This window comes from Carex rostrata, chromosome 2 (genome assembly GCF_964058835.1).
Source record: "Carex rostrata chromosome 2, lpCarRost1.2, whole genome shotgun sequence".
NCBI classification, from domain to species: Eukaryota; Viridiplantae; Streptophyta; class Magnoliopsida; order Poales; family Cyperaceae; genus Carex; species Carex rostrata.
This window is the reverse complement of record NC_135919.1, coordinates 16,808,785-16,828,753: the sequence shown is the minus strand read 5'-3', so window position 1 is coordinate 16,828,753 and position 19,969 is coordinate 16,808,785. Positions and strand designations below refer to the sequence as shown.

Sequence of the window (19,969 nt, the reverse complement as noted above, 5' to 3'; positions counted from 1 at the left end):
TAGGTTGGGTGTTGCATTTGGTAGCAGAATACACACCCACAAATTGATCCTCAAATTAAAAATTCAAATAGACCATTGCAACCATAAAACTTTAAATTTTATACAATGTTTGCTCCAGATCTTAATGTATATATTATTGTTATATTTCAAAATTTGCAGGTCTCAGCCTTGATAAAATAGTTTACTGATTTGTATTCATTTGTAATTAGCTACTGGTAAGAAGGAAGAAGAAAGTGTAATTTGAATCTCTGTATTTTTGTATTGATTATCAAGGAGACTGTTACATTGCTTATAAAGGAAAAATTGCAGATCACTAGTCTAGCGTGCTATGCTATAAGACACACGAGAGATATTCGCTGTAAATAAAACAGAAAGGAAATACAACGGAATTCTATCTGACACTTTTATTCTCCAAGGAGAATCATTCTAGAATTTGTATGCCTCAAGTGCGTATTGGAATGGATGCCTCCATTTGTTGGTTTAATACCTGAACGAGTCTGTTCCTGGAACTGTGAAGGGTATTTTCAAACCATGGATACATCTGGGTATTACACATTTGTCCTTCTACATTGTACATATTTTGTTGATAATATTTTTGGGCAAAGATTTTTGTCTAAAGACCATAAGCGTTTGGAAATAAGACACACATCTTTATATTTAGCAAACTATTTGTTGGAGGAACTTTGTGATTTTCCATTTTTTTACCCTCCCTTCTCTTCTAGAGAGAAAAATATATTCCTCTTTCCCTCCTCTCACATGTGATCCAGCCAAAGGTAGAAAAAGCAAATGATCTCTCCTTCCATTTTCACAAATCATTAAAAAAGGCAAAACAAAAAGAACAAATTAAAGAGAATCCACCTAAGGTTGCTTAGTGATCGGTGCTGTTAAATCCAAAAAACCTGCTCAAATAGGTAATTTTAATATGCTTTAACTATAAAAAAATTTCAAGCCATTTTTTTCCTCTTTTAATATTAAGGTTTACATAAATAAGCTGGTATTAATTTTGGAATTAGGAATATAGTAATTAATTAGTGCAATTGCTTTTAACCCTTTTTTTACATTGATTAGCTTTTTTATACTTTAATATTATAATTTCAGATTTTCAGTTCTTCCTAAAATTGACTTGGATAAAAATTCAAACATTATTAGCCAGTGTTGTTGAATTTTTGTAACTTTGGATATTTCATTAGGGATATATAAGTAGACTAGTAATCGTGCCCGTGCACAGCAACGGGAGCAAATTATGTAGTAGAAAACCTAATTTACTAAAAAAAAAATTTCATAAAAAATAGAGAAAATAAATATCGTTGAATGTAAATCAAAGATATTATTTCTGAATTGAATATAGAAATAAAAAAATATAACATTCTCTAATAAAAACCATAAACATACAAAGCTAAAACAAAACAAACAACCTAAAAGTACTGAAGTAAGTAATTTCAATACGCTGACAGCCTGACACCAAATTTGGTAGCACCTCACGGCATGTTGAGCCTGTACATAGTAAACAAACTGTTTTAATCAAGGAACTTCAATTTGATTAATATTGATTAATTTAAGACAGAGTATTTTGATATTTTAATTTTAGAAGTACCTAAGTCTCAACTCTTCGTATTCTGGCATCTGCGGATTAAAATGGACAGTGGAAATATCCGTGGAAAGCAAATGATTATCTGTAAAATATTTTTATTTATTTAGTTTAAATTTAGTTTTTAAAATTTCAAATAAACATAAAAGATATAAATTTGTTACATACATGGTGTATCAACAAGTACTTTCACCCGAGTGACGAAAATAATAGACTTTTGTTCAATAGCTTGGAGGACTCCCGGGTTGTTCTCGAAGGGTTTGCCTACCATCAACAATGGAATGACAGTTCCTCTAAACATTGAAAACATTGTAAGCAATTATGTGAACCTTTAATGTTTGATTTGAAATATTCAAATTATAATTAGTAAGTGTTGTTTATTATTATTACTCACGTCGGATGAAATAGATATATCTTAACGGAAGGCACAAGTTCTCGACCTCTCCATTCGACGAAATTCACTTGGTGAGCATAACTCACTTGACCGAGAACATCTAAAACAAAGTCAATATATGTTGCCAATTATATAGTTTAGTAATGATAGTTAAGATTAAGATTAAGATTAAGATATTTAATTAAATAGGTAGTCACAAGTTAATTACCTGTGAGATATTTGCCGCGTGGTATCGCCTTAATTTGATCTATGGGTTGTGGCGTTGGGTAAATTGCAAAATTTGGATCGACTTGAAGAGTAACAAGAGTGGTTCGCCTTTCATCAATAGCAATCATGAAATCATCATTCGTGAGTTTATAGTTCTCAAATTTGAGACCATCCAATGGAAGGGGTTTGACACGGAAGTGTTCCATGCGATACATATCACCAATTTTTATATTGGCCTGTACGTATGATCTCATTTGACATGGAACCCTCGCTAACATTTTCTCTCTCTAAAATTTAAAAATCGAGAGTTAAAAATCAAATGGGTCGGATGTATTAGCATTATCATATGATGATGCATTGTAGCTGCATTCGCCATCATCAAAATTATCTAAACAGATTTAAAAAGACGGTTAGAAAAATTGGAGTCTTCTTAAATTATGGAGTAAGCATTAACATTTTTAGGTTGTTTGAAGATAAATCCCTTCTTTTCAAAGAAAAAGAAACCTGATGCTTCGGCTCAGATGAAGTTCCTCATACTCACTAAAGGAATAACATGCTATGATTAAAGGTTTTTTGAAGGAGTGTTTGCTGGTAAACAGCAGTTCTCTATTCTGACAGTCTGAATTGTGATTTTTTCTGAGAGCAATTGGCTGGGCCAAATTTGGAGTTCTTTATATGGAAATGACCATCAATACTTGAACTTTATGTCTAATTAATTTCAGAATTTTTATGGCTCAGGGACTATGATGAACAGGTGGTTTTGTAACTGACAAATTTCAGGAACCAGCAGTTCTCTATTCTGACAGTCTGAATTGTGATTTTTTCTGAGAGCAATTGGCTGGGCCAAATTTGGAGTTCTTTATATGGAAATGACCATAAATACTTGAACTTTATGTCTAATTAATTTCAGAATTTTTATGTCTCAGGGACTATGATGAACAGGTGGTTTTGTAACTGACAAATTTCAGGAACCAGCAGTTCTCTATTCTGACAGTCTGTTTTGTAACTGTGTTTGTTCCCGTTTAAAAAAAAACATCCAACTCCATCTCCATCTCCAGCCACTGTTTGTTTATTACTTAATCATCTTTGGTAGATCTTAATCAATTGAATTTAAATTCGGTCAAAGAGTTTGCTGCCTCCAAACTGTGAATTTTCAATTTTCCCAACTGTTGCCTACCACACATGATACATGTACAAACTACAAATAGAATATTGATATGATGCTTAAAAGCGGATTTACCCAGAGAATAATTAATTCTCCCTATTTTTTTCATTTCTTTTTCTTCTCAACTCGGATGTGCGGTGAGTTGAGACCCTTCGATGCAAAGTCGAGGCGCTCCGGTATCACACCATAGGTGTTCAGGCCAGGGAATCTGTCTACTGTTACCAAATTTACCGAAAGCCCCTGCTTGTTTCTGGTCGGAAATCAGAGGGAGAAGGAGCGTGGAAGTGAGAGGAGGCAAGAGGGGTGAAGAGACGGAGCGGAAGGAAGAGAACGGGGTGAAGAGGGAGCGCCAGGAAGTGTTTTAGGTTTTTAGGGATCCTATGTGGCGCGAACAGTGGGGTCTTATGTGTTGAAGAGTAAAATTTAGAAAATTCTGCTGTATGTGATCTGAAAATTGAATGGCTGATATTAATTCCGAAAATTTAACTTTTAATCACAACCCTTGCAGGATCTAGACATTAAGCTCCTTAATAAGGTAGGGAGATATTATTCAATAGTGGTTAAAATGACCTAATTAAGGAAACTCCTATACTTCACTGAAGTCATCTCCACTTGGAATGTGGAAATTAAGTAGGTTGACCAGGTATATAAAGGCGTAGTCAGGACTTTTATCAGGAATAGGTAAAAAAATTACTAGTACGATTAGCTGGTTGCGGACTGTCATGAATTATAAACCAATTCAGATTGTGAGTTGTCTAGGAGTAAGAAAAACTTCATCCAATGGTAGGTGACAATTCAATTATAAATAAACATTACCCGATTTTCAAAATCCAACTATCTATTTCTGATTTAATATGCCTCCGCCACTGAGTCTGAGTAACAATTCAAAAAATTTGACACTAAAAATATTGTTATCAGCACAACACAATTCAAAAAATTCCATTAATAGACAACTTTATCCTCATCTATTTTCTTTAGTTAAATTTATTTTGCTTCTCTAATTAGAAAGTTTTTTTTAGAATCTTTGAAAAAGGAAACAACTCAATATAGTAAGAAAATTCAAACTTTTTCCGCATTTGTTTTTAGCGCATAACAGAAAAATTCAAAATTATCTATACGTGATATTTTGTTTTAGCATGTTTCTCCCATAAAAATATAAAATTAATAATTGACAAATTATAAATCCAAATCACCAATAGAAATAAAAAATTAATTTTTTTCTTTAATTTCCTTGAATTTAAATGAAAGGAATTTTAAACAAAATACTTAATTTGTTTCTTTTAGCTTAATTAGTGGATTATCTTGTTCTTGATTTTTTTTTAATATATGCTTAGTGCATTATCTTGATGTTTTTAATTGCCATATATAGTGAACTTGTAAATAAAAAACGTGTTTGTCATGATATAAAAAGAAGCTTGATATACTTTAAATTTCCAATAAAATAACGAAAAGGTCAAAAGGATTTACTAATTGCTTCTCATCTGGACTTAGATAACTAGAGAATATTTGTCCCCAATAAAAAAAAAAATGATCTATTAGGAGCATTAATTGGACAAGATATTTGTTTCCTTTATGGGATCGTCTCTTAAGGAAATTAATATTGGAAAATAATTAAGGAAATATGATCAAATTTTTGAGATACAATTAAAGGGTAAAATTGTCTATCAAATTAAAATTTTAAATGATGTTGTGCGGATATCAGTACCCATATAAATACGATATAACTCAGACTCAATGGCGGAGGCATATTAAATCAGAAATAGATAGTTGGATTTTGAAAATCGGGTAATGTTTATTTATAATTGAATTGTCGCCTACCATTGGATGAAGTTTTGCTTACTCCTAGACAATCCACAATCTGAATTGATTTATAATTCACAACAGTCCACAACCTGCTAGTCGTACTAGTAATTTTTTGACCTATTCCTGATAAAAGTCCTGACTACGCCTCTGTTCGGCCTCTTATGTGATGTGAAAAATAATTGAACTATGGATTAATTAAATTAAGGCGCCTTAATTATCAATTTCTATAAGTCAAACTAATGATTTGTATAGTCTAGATGTTATTTTTTAATTAAACCCTCAGCTTGACTAGCCAAGTCGATTTAAAAAAAATAAAAATAGAACTCGATGGTTAACTATTTGTAATTATCTTAGTTTTAGAGGGCCATTTTGTAATTTTAGCATATATGTGTAAAGCAAACCTTTTTAGTTCACAGTAGCAAGAAAATTGGGGTGCTCTCCCCGACAAAAAAATCTCTCTTCTATTTCTATTCTGTTTTTCTTTTATACCACTTGAAACCCTACAGAAACTAAGTAGATTGACCAAGGTATATAAATAAGTGATATAACTCAGGCTCAGACTCAGACTCAGACTCAGTGGCGGAAGTACATTAAATCGGAAATAGATAGGTGGATTTTGAAAATCAGGTAACGTTTATTTATAATTGAAATGTTGCCTACCATGGGAGAAAATTTTGCTTACTACTATACAACTCACAATCTGAATTAGTTTATAATTCACGACAATCCACAACCTGCTAGTCGTACCATTAATATTTTGACCTATTCCTGATAAAAATTCTGACTACGCCCTTGCTCAGCCTCTTATGTGATGTTAAAAATAAGTAAACTGTGGAAGGTGCCTTAATTATCAATTTCTATAAGCCAAGCTAATGATTTATATAGTCTAGATGTTATTTTTTTAATTTAAACCCTTAGCTTGACTAGCCAAGTCGATTTAAAAAAAATAAAAATAGAACTCGATGGTTAACTATTTGTAATTTATGTATTATAATCTTATTTATCGTGACATATCAATAACAGATTGGCTATGGAGAAGTTTCTCAAACGTCAGCGACCGGTGTTTAGAAAAATGTGATAATTTCTTAAGCTTCTTGTGGCTCATTTGACATGTGAATCATGCAAATACTGTACAAGGATCAATTTATGAAAGTGTGATGGTGTGTGAATATGTTAGAAACAATATAATATTATTTATTTGAGTTAAAAAGTAGGTGAATTTTATAAGAAAAGTTTCAAACTCCCTTTATGCATAGAGGTCGAATTAATAGGCCGGTTTTGGGACCAAGAAGTCGCCAACAAATTAATCACATCTTACCGGCCCATTCCTTCGCTTGCTCGTTTTTCTTTCCGGTCCGAGTTGGAACTCAGCGTCTAATTTACATGCACATGCATCGGGTCTTGATTCCAATTTGCTACCAGTTTGTTACTTAATCTCATTGTTAATTTAGTATATATTGTTGGTTGAGATTGCTTTGTGGTGAATTTTGGTTCAAGTTTGGTTCTTATGTTTATATGAGAAATAATATTAATTCGGACTGCAAATGATATAACCTATTTCTGACACTGGACTTTTTGTTTAGTATATAATGTGTTAAATTGGATTGGGTCGGAACTAGGGATGTTTATCCGTTTGGTTCGGTTGAAACTGAAATAAATAAGCAAATTAAAATTTTATTTGGTTTTTAAAAATAGAACCAAACCAACTGAATTAATTTTAACAACTGGTTAAAACCTAGCTAACTAAAGTAAATTTCAGTTTGTTCGATTAAATCAAACAGACCAAAGTACTTATACAACTCAATAAATTTGTTAAGTGTGCATTTTCCCACTCGATTTGTTCTGGGAATGCTCCTTAAACTATTGATTAAATTAACCCCTTCTCATTCTCTTAGGTAGTGTTCAGCAATCATATGGGTCATGTTTGGTTGTGGAGTAAGGGGTGGATTAAACTTCTTACTCCACACTTAATCCATCAAACAAGGAGTAAAATTGACACACTTAATCCATCAAACAAGAAGTAAAATTGATGGAGTAAGTGGGAGTAATATTTGAATTAATCCGGTTTAGCTTATTCCACCAAACATGATTAACTTACTCCACCTTAAATTTTAAGCTACACTAAAGAGCACCCGTTCGGCAGTAAAGTTGAAAAGTAACTTTCTTAAGAAAGTTTTAAGTTTGGTAAAATGCTTAAGTCATGTAAAATTACAGCTTAAAAACTTGGGCAAGCTTAAAAAAGATGGACAAAATGAGCACTAATTAAGAATGTGGCATTAAGCATGATAAAGGAGTACCTGTTCGGTGAGCTTAAGACTCTGTAGAGCACTAAGGAGCACTAAGGAGCTCTAAACCATAGTTGCTTAGGGCTTTCGATATACCTGATGAATTGAATGAGATTTGAAAGGTGGAATGACTAGGCTAGTAAATAGGGTTGCCGTGAGCAATTCAAGAAATTCGTCAAATGAATTCACAAATCACAATATATCAACAACAACAATTAACCAGACAAATTCAAATAACTGAAGAAATAAAAGAAATTCTATATTTGTATGCAAAATCTCGTCTCCATTTGTTCTGTTAGCAAATCAAATAATCTATCAACCTTGAAAACACAAAGTCATGATCTATTCTTTCAACTGTGTGAATCAGATCTCGGCTGCTGATTCTGACTGTGTTTTTTTTTTTTTTGGAAATAGAAAGATTGAGGTGATGTATCCTTTCAACTGTCATTTAATGTCATAATTCTTCATATGAGTTTCAAACCTTGACTTTTTGTCACTAAAACAAATGCTAATTCTTGATTTTGACTATGTTATTTCTCTAAAATGAGCTTTAGTTGGTTTTGAACAGATATTAAGGTTGAAAATAAACTTTGATAAGTTTGAAATACTGGATATATAGGTAAATTGTCAACTAAGTGGGTTCCCTTTCATTGGAAAAATCCTACAAAAGTTATTTGCAAGATGTGATAGATAAAAGTGAATAATAGACTAAAAAGGATTTTTCTCCAGTACATACAGTGCATAATTACAAGGATCAGAGCTATACCAACAAATTCAAATATAGTGCTTTTAACTATGAAAAACTTTCAACCCATTTTTTTTTTCCTCTTTCAATATTAAAATTTACATAAATAATTAAGCTGGTATTAAGGAATTAGGAATATTATAGTGAGTAGTGAAATTTCTTTTTTACTCTTTTTGTGGCCATTGATTAGCTTTTTAGTATTATAATTTCAGATTTTTATTTCTTCCTAAAATCGACTTAGATTAAAATTCAAACATTATTAGCCAGTGTTGTTGAATTTTAGTAACTTTGGATATTTCATTTGGGATATATAATTACATATTATACGGTTCAATAGTGCTGAAAATGACCAAATTAAGTAGGTTAACCAAATTATATAAATACTTGCTATAACTCAGCCTCAGCGGCGGAGGCACATAGAAAATTTTGCTTACTCCTAGACAATCCAAAATCTGAATTAGTTTCATGACAGTTCACAACCTGCTACTCGTACTAGTAATTTTTATGTCTATTTCTGATAAAAATCCTACATACGCCACTGCTCATCCTCTTATGTGATGTGAAAAAAAAAGTGAATTGTATATTAATTAAATTAAGGCGCCTTAATATCAATTTCTTTAAGTCAGCTAATGATTTGTATAGTCTAGATGTTATTATTCAATTATAAACCCTTAGCCTGACTAGCCTGACAAGATGTTATTTTTTTAACTATTTGTAATTTATGTATTATAATTTTATTTATCGTGACATATCAATAACAGATTGGCTATGGAGAAGTTTCTTAAACGTCAGCGACCACTGTATAGAAAAAATGTGATAACTCTTTAAATTGTTTCTAGTATTTGTTTAGAATAGTGCTTATGGGCCATTTGATAGATAGGAGGGTTCAAATGCCTTCATGTTTTTGTGCCTCCATCATGTCTTCATCTCTCTCTATCATTTTCAAAGTTCAAACAGTCGATCCGAACCACTCAACCTAACCTCCATACTAAAATATGTTTGGAGACCAAATTTTATATTTTTAGGAATTTTTTTACTATTTTTTTAGATAGGTACAAAATCAGTAAATCTGAACCATCTAAAAACAGTATTTTTGTACCTATCTAAAAAAATAGTAAAAAAATTCCTAAAAATATAAAATTTGGTCTCCAAACATATTTTAGTATGGAGGTTAGGTTGAGCGGTTCGGATCGACTGTTTGAACTTTGAAAATGATGGAGAGAGATGGAGACACAAAAACATGGAGGCATTTGAACCCTCTTTGATATATGAATCATGAAAATACTGTGTAAGGACTAAGGATCAATTCTTGAAAGTGTGATGGTGTATTGATGTGTGTGTATTTTAGAAACAATATAATATATTATTTATTTGAGTTAGAAAGTTGGTGAATCTTATAAGAAAAAATTTCAAACTCCGTTTATGCCGACATTTTTATTTTTAAAATTATTAATAAACTTTGGTTATTATTATTAAAATAATTTTTTAATGGGGTAAAAATAAAAATGTCGGCCGTTTATGCATAGAGGTCGAACTAATAGGCCGGTTTTGGGACCAAGAAGTCGCGAACAAAATTAAGTACATGTTACCGGCGCGGCCCGGCCCATTTCTTTGCTTGTTCTTTCTGGTCTGAGGTGGAACGCACAGAACCGCTTTAACAGTGCAGTTTCTGATTGGAGTTTCCTATATTTTGATTCCAACCATGATTAGATAGGCAAGCTCTTAATTCAGAACTAATCAAATCCAGTATGCGGATCGAATTGGAATATGCGCGGAAAACCAGTATATGTGGGTAGTGTTTGGTAAATGGGTCCAACCCGGACCGGTCCGCCCGTGTCCGTGCCACGGGTATGCACGGGCACGGGTATTAAACGGGCCGGATCCGGTTTTTTGAAAAAAAAACCCGTGAGAATCCAGACCCCCATACCCTTGAACCCATACTCGTGAGTCCGTGCCCGTGAACCCGTGCGCCCGTGAGCCCGTGGCAGATTTTTTTTTACTTTTGCTCTAAAATTCAAAATTTAAACCCAAATTCCCCCATTTCTGTTTTTTAATTTCTGTTTTTCTTATTTCTGTTTTTTATTTCTGTTTTTTTATTTCTGTTTTTTAAATTCTGTTTTTTAAATTCTGTTTTTTTTTATTTCTGTTTTTCTTATATCTGTTTTTCTTATTTCTGTTTTTTATTTCTGTTTTTCTTATTTCTGAATTTTATTTCTGTTTTTTTGTATTTCTGTTTTTTTATTTCTGTTTTTCTTATTTCTGTTTTTTATTTCTGTTTTTCTTATTTCTGTTTTTTTGTTTCTGTTTATTTTATTTCTGTTTATTTTATTTCTGTTTATTTTATTTCTGTCAATCCTTATATTGTTTTTAACTCAAATTGACATGTGGGCTCCCCTGTCAAACTTGAAGCACATCAAAGACTAGACTACAGAACCTTCTCATATTTCTCTCTTACATGCGGACCCCACACCACGTTAATTATCTTTTTTTTCTTTTTTTCTTTTTGTTTTTTATTGAATCACACACCACGTTAACTATCACCCTTTCCATTTCCCTTTCCCTTTCAGACCCTCTCTCTCTAGGTTTTTGAACAATCTCTCCACCCTTCATCTCTTTACCTCCTCTCTCTGTCACACTTCCTTGTGGGTTCGAATTTAGAGTTTTCTCCCCTCTTTCATCTTGACTTGCGACTTTGGTCAGTGACAACCCGTTAAGGATTCTTTGTGTCCCTGTTGCTTATTGTCGCGTGTGGCCGTCAAGCGGGTTGAAGAAATTGAAATTTCCGGTAAGTTATCCAAGGCTTTGATTTCCTTCTTTTCATTTTCGAGCTTTGTGGATTGAGCTTGTTGGCTCTTTGCTTGTGGCTTGGAATGTGAAAATCAACCCCTTGAATCCCTTGAAATCTGTTGTGATCAATTGCTTGATATTAAGGCTTTGATTGCTTCAAGTCGTTAAAAATAGAGTTGTGAAATCGATGAGTTTGAACTGTTAAACCCACCTCTCTGATCTGTGTAAAAATTGTGTTGTGAAATTGAATCAGATCCACAACATCATATGAGATCGCATGCATACAAATATGGATATGATCCAACCAAACAAAACAAAAGATAAAAAGTATTTTTTTTTTCTTCCCAACCCAATACCTTTTTTAATCTCACGAAACTTTCTCCAGAAAAGCTTACCACCAAGTGCTACCAAATCACCAAACCCTCATATTATTTAGTCTGGTTCCTCTAAAGTAACTCTAATTTTGAGTTGGACTTGACCGTACGATCATAATTTGGGCCAATCTAGTTCAAGATAGAATGCTCGGTTCCTCTTCAATAATCGTATCAAAACAGATCTTACAGTTCGGATATAAACTAAAAGTTTAAGTTACTTTAGGAGATAAGAATTCCAAATTATCCCCTTCAACTCGAGTCCAATTACTTTAGGAGCTTGAAGTCTGAGGCTTCTATTTTTTATACTTGATTCAGTATTCTAATGTTGTCTGCAGGTTGAAATTGACTCAAGTTTTCAATGGATGCAAATCAACCAAAAAAAACAGTGCTGATATCAATGTAAAATTTAGTATTCTAGCTGAACTTTCTGGTTTATATCATCAGGCAGGTTGCTGATATTATCACAATTTATATTGATAGCGACCTGCCTGCTGATATAAAAGAGAAAATTCTGGCTGAACTTTCACTCAAAGAGGCGGTCAGAACAAGCATCCTTTCAAGCAGTTGGAAGGATTCATGGACTTCACTTCCAAATTTGGTGTTTCCAAATATGATATTTGAAGAAAAATTTACAGGATGCTTAGCTTATCTACAAATGAAATTGAGCATCTTCATCTAATATTTTATAATGATGAATGTGTGATTCCTTCCCGCTTCTTTTCTTGCAATGCATTGAAATCTGTGTGCCTGTCAGCTTGCAGTATCAATGCTCCTCAGTTTTTCAATGAATTTACTCTGCTACAGACCTTTTGTGTATTTTATTTTAATTTGTCGGGGTTTGGTATAGAGAAATTGGTTTCGAGTTGCCCTTTACAAGAACACTTGGATCTTGATCATTTTGTCCAGCAAGGTTGCCTTTGTATCCTTGCACCAAAACTCACTTTTTTGGCTATCAGTGGTGACTTTCATGATATATGTTTGGAAACTCCAAAATTGGTCAAGGGAAGCATTTATCTCTGTGAAGATTATAGGATGTTCAATGTAGCAAAAGATGGGTAGGAGAGCACAATTACACGTGCTCTTGGTCGCCTTTCTAACATCCGAAAGCTAAATATATATGGTCTATTTCTTAAAGTAAGTTTTTAATATGCTTAAAACTTTGTAAAGAGATATTAGCATGCATATCCCTCGTAACACCATTTATAAAACGTGTGTACACAATTGTTATATTCTAGTAAATTAAGCCTCAAACTATGCACTTCATACAAAAAAAAGGTGATAGAATCAATAAATATGAGTCGAATACATTCTGCTTTTGGTATGCACATGTAGTACTGTAGTGTTGATACTTATATTGTTATAATATATGAGATTATTATTCGGCTAGATTTTTATGCATTCTTCTACTTTCTTTGCAAGTACTTGGCCATGGGACCTATTCCAAAGAATCTTCCAACAATGTTCAATAATATGTCTGAGATTTATGTGGAATTATGTAATTTCCCGGATGAGATTGCGACTGTTCTTTGCTTGTTTCAAAGTGCACCAAACTTAAAAGAACTCCATATACAGGTCCACTACTTTTCTACATTTTATATATTATTTAATCAATTTCCTATTTATGTTTTATATTACTTTTTTTATTTTTGTGCAAAACTGAATGCTCGATTATTTGCAAATCCTTTTAAGTAATACTGTAGGCAAGGAAACTAGAAAGAAGACAGTTACATATTACTAGGCAGAATGGTGTCAGCTGAGCCCCATTCTTTTTTAGAAATTTCATGTTGATGTGTTGGATTTTAGGTAAAATTGCCACAAATAAGCCTATTAACCATATTTCCCTACATATTTTCTACAAATGATTCCCTGCTTGTTCAAAAAATAAACATCAATAGCTCCTCTGTATACATTGACTGCCATAGTCTAAAGTCTTTATAATGTTGGTGCTTGGATTGGATCAACATAATCATATGTTACTGCCAAATTAGTTAAATCCTTATCTATTCATACTGCCTAATCATACCACTGACTGGGCTTCTTTAATTTTTTTTTTATTTCTTTTTCTTCCAAACTTTTAGTGTATGGACTTTGATCCACCGCATGTTGAAGGTTCGTGGGAATTAAAAGCAATCCGAGACTGCTTGTTTAAACGCCTGGAGGTTGTGAACATTATATATAATCAGTTCACTGGGATTTGGACTTGGTAAAGACCGAGTCAATGTTAGAACTTGCAAAACTTGTGTTAAGCACTGCACCTCTGTTAGAGGAATTCTGTGTCACTAAGGTAGTGGATGACATGGTAGTCTTTTAGGAGCTCAAGTTGTTCCCCTTATCAGAGAAGTGTAAAATTGTTCTTCTCAAGGGTTTTAGGGGCAATCATGAGGGGAGCGGTGGTGATGAAGAGAGCAATGGTGATGAGCATGAATAGTGTTCCCTTATGCTAGCTCCAGTAGTATGAAAGTAGTATGAAACTTTTGTGGTGACATTTTGATAAATGTCTCTTTATGTCTTAGTATGATAGATTTTTGGATTTAATTAATCTATGGCACTTCGTTGTCTTTCAGACACTATCGATCAGACTATATTGAATCAATGGCACTTGATTGTCTTTCTGACACTAATGGATCTGAAGTGGTTGATATAATCTTCAGTACATTTACTATCGTCGCTAGCTTGGCATTATTTCTAGTTTCATCAGCTTCTCTTTTTCTCTTACACTATTGTTATTACTGTTATAAAATAAATTTATATTATGGATGTTCATTTGAAACTTTTCACTAATTGTATCAAAACCTCTTCTTAATGAAGTATGTTTCATTTCCTCACATTTATCAATAGAATTAAATTAGATGACTTGTTATTTACATTTTCTATTTGTATTGTAAACTTGTATTATGTACACACATAAAAAACATATAAATAAAAGATAGTCATCTTTATACATTCTCAATATCTTATTTACTTTTTTTTTTTAATCTTTATTTTACAATACGTTATTAACACGAATTGCTCGGAAGTTGAAATGTTATTTCGTAAGTAATTTGTATGATTAATTATTATATCTTTCATGAATTTAAATTCTATTTAAATTTTTTATTATATTTGTTTTAGTTTATAAGAATCATTCCTCGAAGTGATTTTCAATTGACATTCTTTTTGAAAAAAGTTTCAATTGATTTTCCATACATTACGGGCACGGCTATGATTGGAATTTCCATACAAGAAACAGAAGATAAAACAATTCAAACACAATTAACAATTAGCAATTATAATTATAACAAAAGTTCTTACTCAATGTATACATACGCGGTACGCCAACTAACGAATGTTCTCCAAGCCAAAACGAAAGATCTCATAATTATTTCCAGGTCTCTGATAAAATTATTAAATTCAAAACCTTTATTTATTTGTCAGGTTGATGAAATTCAATTTAATTATAGGTACAAAAAATTACCAAATAAAATTCAAACCCACATATCAAACACAGAACAAGTCACATTTAACATTTCCGAACCAAGCACACTATCATCATTTCATATAATTTTTTAGTTATAATGCTCATCAGTCCACATAAAAATATGAATAAATAAACAACCAATTTATAACATCTAAAACCAAACAACTACAAGCATAAATTTACAATAAATATAGCCAATAACCTTTTGTACATAAGCCCACGAAATTGCCCTCTCAGAGTACTAGTACCCAAATTAAAAAAAAGGAGAGCAAAATATCATCTTACTAATTAATTTTGCTCCAAGAGGATAACTTGCTTCCGGGAGCGACGGCAGAAGCGGTCAAAACAACGCGACAGATTTGGCCAGTCGGAATCAGAGGCGGCAAAATCTTCAAGCCAATTCTGTAAGATCACTTCTTGATCCTCACTTGGAAGGCCACTGATCAGCTCTTCTAGTGCATGTTCGGTTTCATACCTATCGGGCCCGGAAACAGCCGGAGAAGTGACACCATTGCTTGCGTAACAGAGCACAGGTAACCATAGGGCCAGGATGCCGAATTGGACTTCACGTGCAGAGTACCAGTCACCGCGTTCTAGCTCCCGAATTAATATAACTGAAAAAAGCAATTTATTGAAAATCTTTAGCAAATTCTATCGGTAACATAATATCGAGAAAAAGCTTATCTAACGGATCGACATGCATGTGCACGAATATGTATGAAAAAATTCAGTTTGCATTTAAATATTGATATAATTAGTACAAATGGAATGCAATTACAACAACATTACAAATTTAAAATTACACCTTATGGCATGCAAATTAAAGTTCCAGTGAACAAAAGTACCTGTTATCTTCACAATAGGCGCCTGAACACGTGGATGAGCAGTCAGCACAAGCGAAGCTAAGCCCGATGCAAAAGCCCATCGCACAATACCTTCAGAAGCACCTGCACAATCACACAACTTTCGGGTGATCCACAACAACTCATGAGCAAGCTTCTCTGCCTCGCCCCACTCAAAGGCTCCAATTCCTGGCCCCGTAATTGTAGCATGTCTCTGAGGCTTGTAACTTCGCTGCCAACCATTTGTTTCAAAAGATGGTATGAAGCCATTGAGGCAAAGGCGAAATCCCTCGTAGAGGCGGCGGGGACCAGGAGGGAGGAGGTGAAGAACTTTTGCGTGCCAATCGGGGGACGATGAGAAAATTGAGCGGTCAGGAGAGCGGAGGGATCGGCGGAGGAAATCACTTGTGCGGGAGAAGGCAGCACCGAGAGAAGAACGGCTCACTTGGAGGAGCGATGGATGACCATGCTGGATGTTCTCAGAGAGGATGCGATCTGCTGTTGCAAGAACGTATTCGTACTTGCGAGATGTGGCCGGTATCTCATTCAGTGTTTCTAATACCTGGACAATATTAACAAAAGGGAATATTTAATACAACATGCATGTTCATTCAATTATAGTTATTTGGTACAAACTATATTCACTGTGTTGGTTAATTAGTGTTAATTATAAAACTATCTTAGTTAATACAACATGCATGTTAATTGAGCACAATCCAAATTATTGTAATAACCAGGATCTAAATCATGAATTATCATATATTAAATTATAGTTAGAAATTAGAGAATACCACAATATACATAAGGAGGGCTTACATGAGAAAGGGTCCTCCCAATGGCGGTGCTATTTGCCGAAAACAAATCCATCTCATTCACCGTTCCTTGCGTGCTATGCACCACGAGTGCCGACGAAGAAGCCTGTTCTTTAGGGCTGATCAAAGCCTCAACATTAAACCCGTGCAAGCCCGAATTACTTCTCGGTGAAGGGAATGCATTGGTCAGAGACCGGAGCACCCAGACATTGGCCCAGATTGTCAGCATAAGCACATGCCTGACATGGTCCATGGCTCTCCAGTTCTCGCCTTCTCCCGGTGTTGCGTCCTCTGAGGTGGCCACAGATATCAACATCTTAGATGCTTTATTCAGTGATGAATTGAATATCGAGCTTAGCATGTTTGATGTTGGCCTCGGCATGACAATTAGTCTCCTGTCCATGGCCGTAGGCACCATGGAGGTAGACGACGATCTATAATCTCTTTTCTCCATCTAATGCTGCGTCTATTTAGAGGCGGTGTGGAGGGAGAGGAATGCGTAGGGAAAACTTAGAAGAAAAGAAAAAGGGAAAAGTGAGGAGGAAGAAGACAAAAGAGTATCGGTTGGAGGCATTGAATAGCTTTGGCGGTGCACCATCGGGTGCATCACTAGGCAGTGCGGTGGCTGTGTTTAAACAATCAAACGTAGGCTTGGTCACAGAAACTAGCAAAAGCGAAATGCTCTCCTCATGGTTCGGTTCGTCTACAACGGTACCGACGGAATTTTGTTCTAGAGTAAATCTAGATATAGATTTACAACCGTCGGATAAAATACATTGGGTATGCTTATATGGAAAGAATTGCAGCGGATCGGCACTATGTTTATCAAGCGGTTGTACAGAAAAGAGGAGTGTGTATCCTCTGAGATATCTCAACTTTTGCGTGACCGACGTGTCCGGTGTCTATTCGGGGGTGATGTAGGGGGCAGTATTATGTCTGCTTTGAGATTCGTGTACAACGTATTTAAACGGTTGGGATTTTCGATAAAGTCACGCAAAGTTTGAGATATCTCAGAGGATACGAATTAAGAAAAGAGGACAGCAGCAACAAGGATTTGTCACTTCTTCTCCTCTGAGGTAACATAATATTTCTGTTTGGATCACGGCCATCCGATCGGAAACCGGGCCAATCCGGCTGAGGTGGAACGTATGAACTGCTTTAATAGTAGTGCGGATTCTAATCGGACGGTTTACATCCAAACAGAAATATTCTGTTACCTTAGGTTGTCACTTTTGAAAAGTAAAGAGAGTATGTTTTCTCTATCGCCGTATAAGTCGGAAAAATTGAAAAGAAAAATGCACGGCAGAAAATCAGCAACCCTTGGTTTGTTCCAGGGTTGTTTCTCTAGGGGTGTCATGAAATTAAATTTTATTTTTTAATTTTATTCGCACCGATATGCTAACAAAAAAAATACTTTAATCATGTTCATCTTTTCGTTCGGTACAGATTGAATAAAAAAATAATGAATACGATTACTTTTTCTTTTGAAAATTTTATAAATATAATAAAAATCTTTTGGACTGTCTTATAGAATTTGAATCAACGGTTAAATAATTCAAGAGTTTGAATGGGCATACAGGAAATTTTCCCTAAATTATAAATGATTTTTTTAGAGTTATATATATAGTATGTATTTGAATCATGAATGAAAATATTTCATATCATACCTCATTTCCATATAAATATATTATGCATATAATTTTATTTTTGTAATTACCTATATAGTTATGGAGAAGAAATAATTTTTATCCATACTTTTATTTGTTAAGCTAATAATTTTTTGTTTACATTTATTCGTATCTAATAAGCTAAATGAAAAAAAAAGTTACTATATCTATCTTATCGAATACATTATAAGTCGGATAAACGAAGAAAAAAAAATATCAATGACACTCCTAAGTTCTAATAATATTATAACAAAAAAACTGATACTTTATTTAAAAATATACAAAAAAATAAAAATAAGTGGTGGTACCAGTGAGCTGTGTGACAGTATCAGAACGTGCACCAGAAACGAGTTCGTATTTTCTGATTATCCAGTTCTTCACAGTTTGAAACGTTTAGATTTAAATTATCGTGGAACGGATATTTAATTTAATTATTTTAAAAGATATTATTTATTTATTTATTTTAATTTAAATATAATTATTAACAACTTTGAACGTATTTCGACCATACGCAAGCTTTTTGTTTGTAAAGGCTATTTATATTAATTTATCATTACGCAGTTTGACATTATCAATAGCTGTTTTACAGTTTTACTGCTTTTAATTTGGATTTAATCCTTTAAAATGTACCCAGATAATATACATATATGTTTTAATGGAAAATAAAATCATAAACAAGCAAATTGGGAAATTTAGGAGGGTTGAAATATGCCGCAAACAAATCAAATTCGGATCACTCAGAGAAGTTCAGTTATATGATAGTGAAATATTTGAAATTTTAAATCGGATTGTAACGACAACTGTAGTCGAAAATCGAATAAGTCATACAATCAAATGATGATCATATTAGAATTTTTATCAAAATATTTTTTATTTTTCTCTCATTTTCTTTCACTCTTTCTCTTTTATTCACTTTCTGTTTTCTTCTTTTATTTCTGATTTTACTTTTTTCTTTTCTTTACGGGAGAGAGAAGGAAAGCCTTTTAAATTTTAACAGAGTTCGGCAGGGGTAATTAATTGCAAAATTTCTTTATAATCGATATTTTTTTTAAGAAAGTCAATTTCTGTTTTGGTATTTGAATTTATATAAAAAGATGGCACAAGGGATAATGGAGCACAATTGGTTGAATTTCATGCAAGAGTCAAGAATTCTACTTTTCATTTTATTTTCCATTTACATTTGATTGGGATCCAGCGTACAATAAAAATATAAAAAGAAAATTAATCCAGCCTGAAAGAAACTTCCAATTTGGTTTTGCATCTAGCTTTTTGATTGGATATATTCTATTTTTTTTCAGCAGAGACGTTTACAATAATTTTAGTATTATAAAAAAATATATTTTAACCATAGATAATAATAACTCTTTTTTTTTAGATGTTACATATTTGGCGAGTTATCATCTGTTGCATTCGATCTGAATTGTTCGCTTTATTGTTGTACAAATCTAAAAAAAAAATTTCTGTAAAAAGTGACATTGAATCATGCACATTTGATCTTGCATTTTTCTATAGTTACTTGCTGGTACAAGGCATGTTAATTTTATAGGGACCCAAAATGTATAGTGTTTATCTTTAAACGCCTTTTAAGGTTTTTGTAGTCGATAGTATTTTTTTTTTTTTTGTGCTATTTATCCTCTGAGTTTTGTGATATATCTCCACTGTTTTCTTCGTGATCATTACAGCTGCATTTATTATTGAAAATAATGATTTCCATATGTTGCCAGTTTCAGGGCAGAATAATATTTGTTTTTTCATTTTTGTAGAAATTGGTTGGCTTTTTTGATCTGGCATTTGTCAACTTCGCTAATAATTTGAGATGATTTAGCGTAAACTCTTTTGACCT

The 19,969-nt window shown here is 33.2% G+C and overlaps 1 protein-coding gene and 2 long non-coding RNA genes across 3 annotated transcripts; 1 reads left to right on the top strand and 2 right to left on the bottom strand.

Moving 5' to 3' along the window:
- Positions 1 to 1,659: 1,659 nt before the first annotated feature.
- On the bottom strand, positions 1,660 to 2,315 carry LOC144573788 (uncharacterized). The gene is made up of 4 exons (XR_013518086.1): positions 2,191 to 2,315; positions 1,983 to 2,082; positions 1,757 to 1,881; positions 1,660 to 1,673 (listed from the first exon to the last, which is right to left on the bottom strand). It is a non-coding gene; the product is annotated as an uncharacterized LOC144573788 (long non-coding RNA).
- Positions 2,316 to 10,761: 8,446 nt separating this feature from the next.
- On the top strand, positions 10,762 to 13,963 carry LOC144546067 (uncharacterized). The gene is made up of 4 exons (XR_013508703.1): positions 10,762 to 10,972; positions 11,684 to 12,482; positions 12,768 to 12,920; positions 13,427 to 13,963. It is a non-coding gene; the product is annotated as an uncharacterized LOC144546067 (long non-coding RNA).
- An 896-nt stretch (positions 13,964 to 14,859) lies between these two features.
- Positions 14,860 to 16,910, bottom strand: LOC144550589 (BTB/POZ domain protein). The gene is made up of 3 exons (XM_078298590.1): positions 16,464 to 16,910; positions 15,651 to 16,209; positions 14,860 to 15,419 (listed from the first exon to the last, which is right to left on the bottom strand). The coding sequence occupies exons 1-3, from the start codon at positions 16,875 to 16,877 to the stop codon at positions 15,094 to 15,096; spliced, it is 1,299 nt and encodes a 432-aa protein (XP_078154716.1). The 5' UTR covers positions 16,878 to 16,910; the 3' UTR covers positions 14,860 to 15,093.
- Positions 16,911 to 19,969: the final 3,059 nt, after the last annotated feature.

What these genes read in the sequence shown, in the direction of transcription:
- LOC144550589 (XM_078298590.1), bottom strand. Translation starts at nt 16,877, where the DNA reads ATGGTGCCTACGGCCATGGACAGGAGACTAATTGTCATGCCGAGGCCA. An exon ending in TTGGGAGGACCCTTTCTCAT is followed by an intron (nt 16,210 to 16,463) that starts GTAAGCCCTCCT and finishes AATATTGTCCAG; the next exon opens with GTATTAGAAACACTGAATGA. An exon ending in GCCTATTGTGAAGATAACAG is followed by an intron (nt 15,420 to 15,650) that starts GTACTTTTGTTC and finishes TGCTTTTTTCAG; the next exon opens with TTATATTAATTCGGGAGCTA.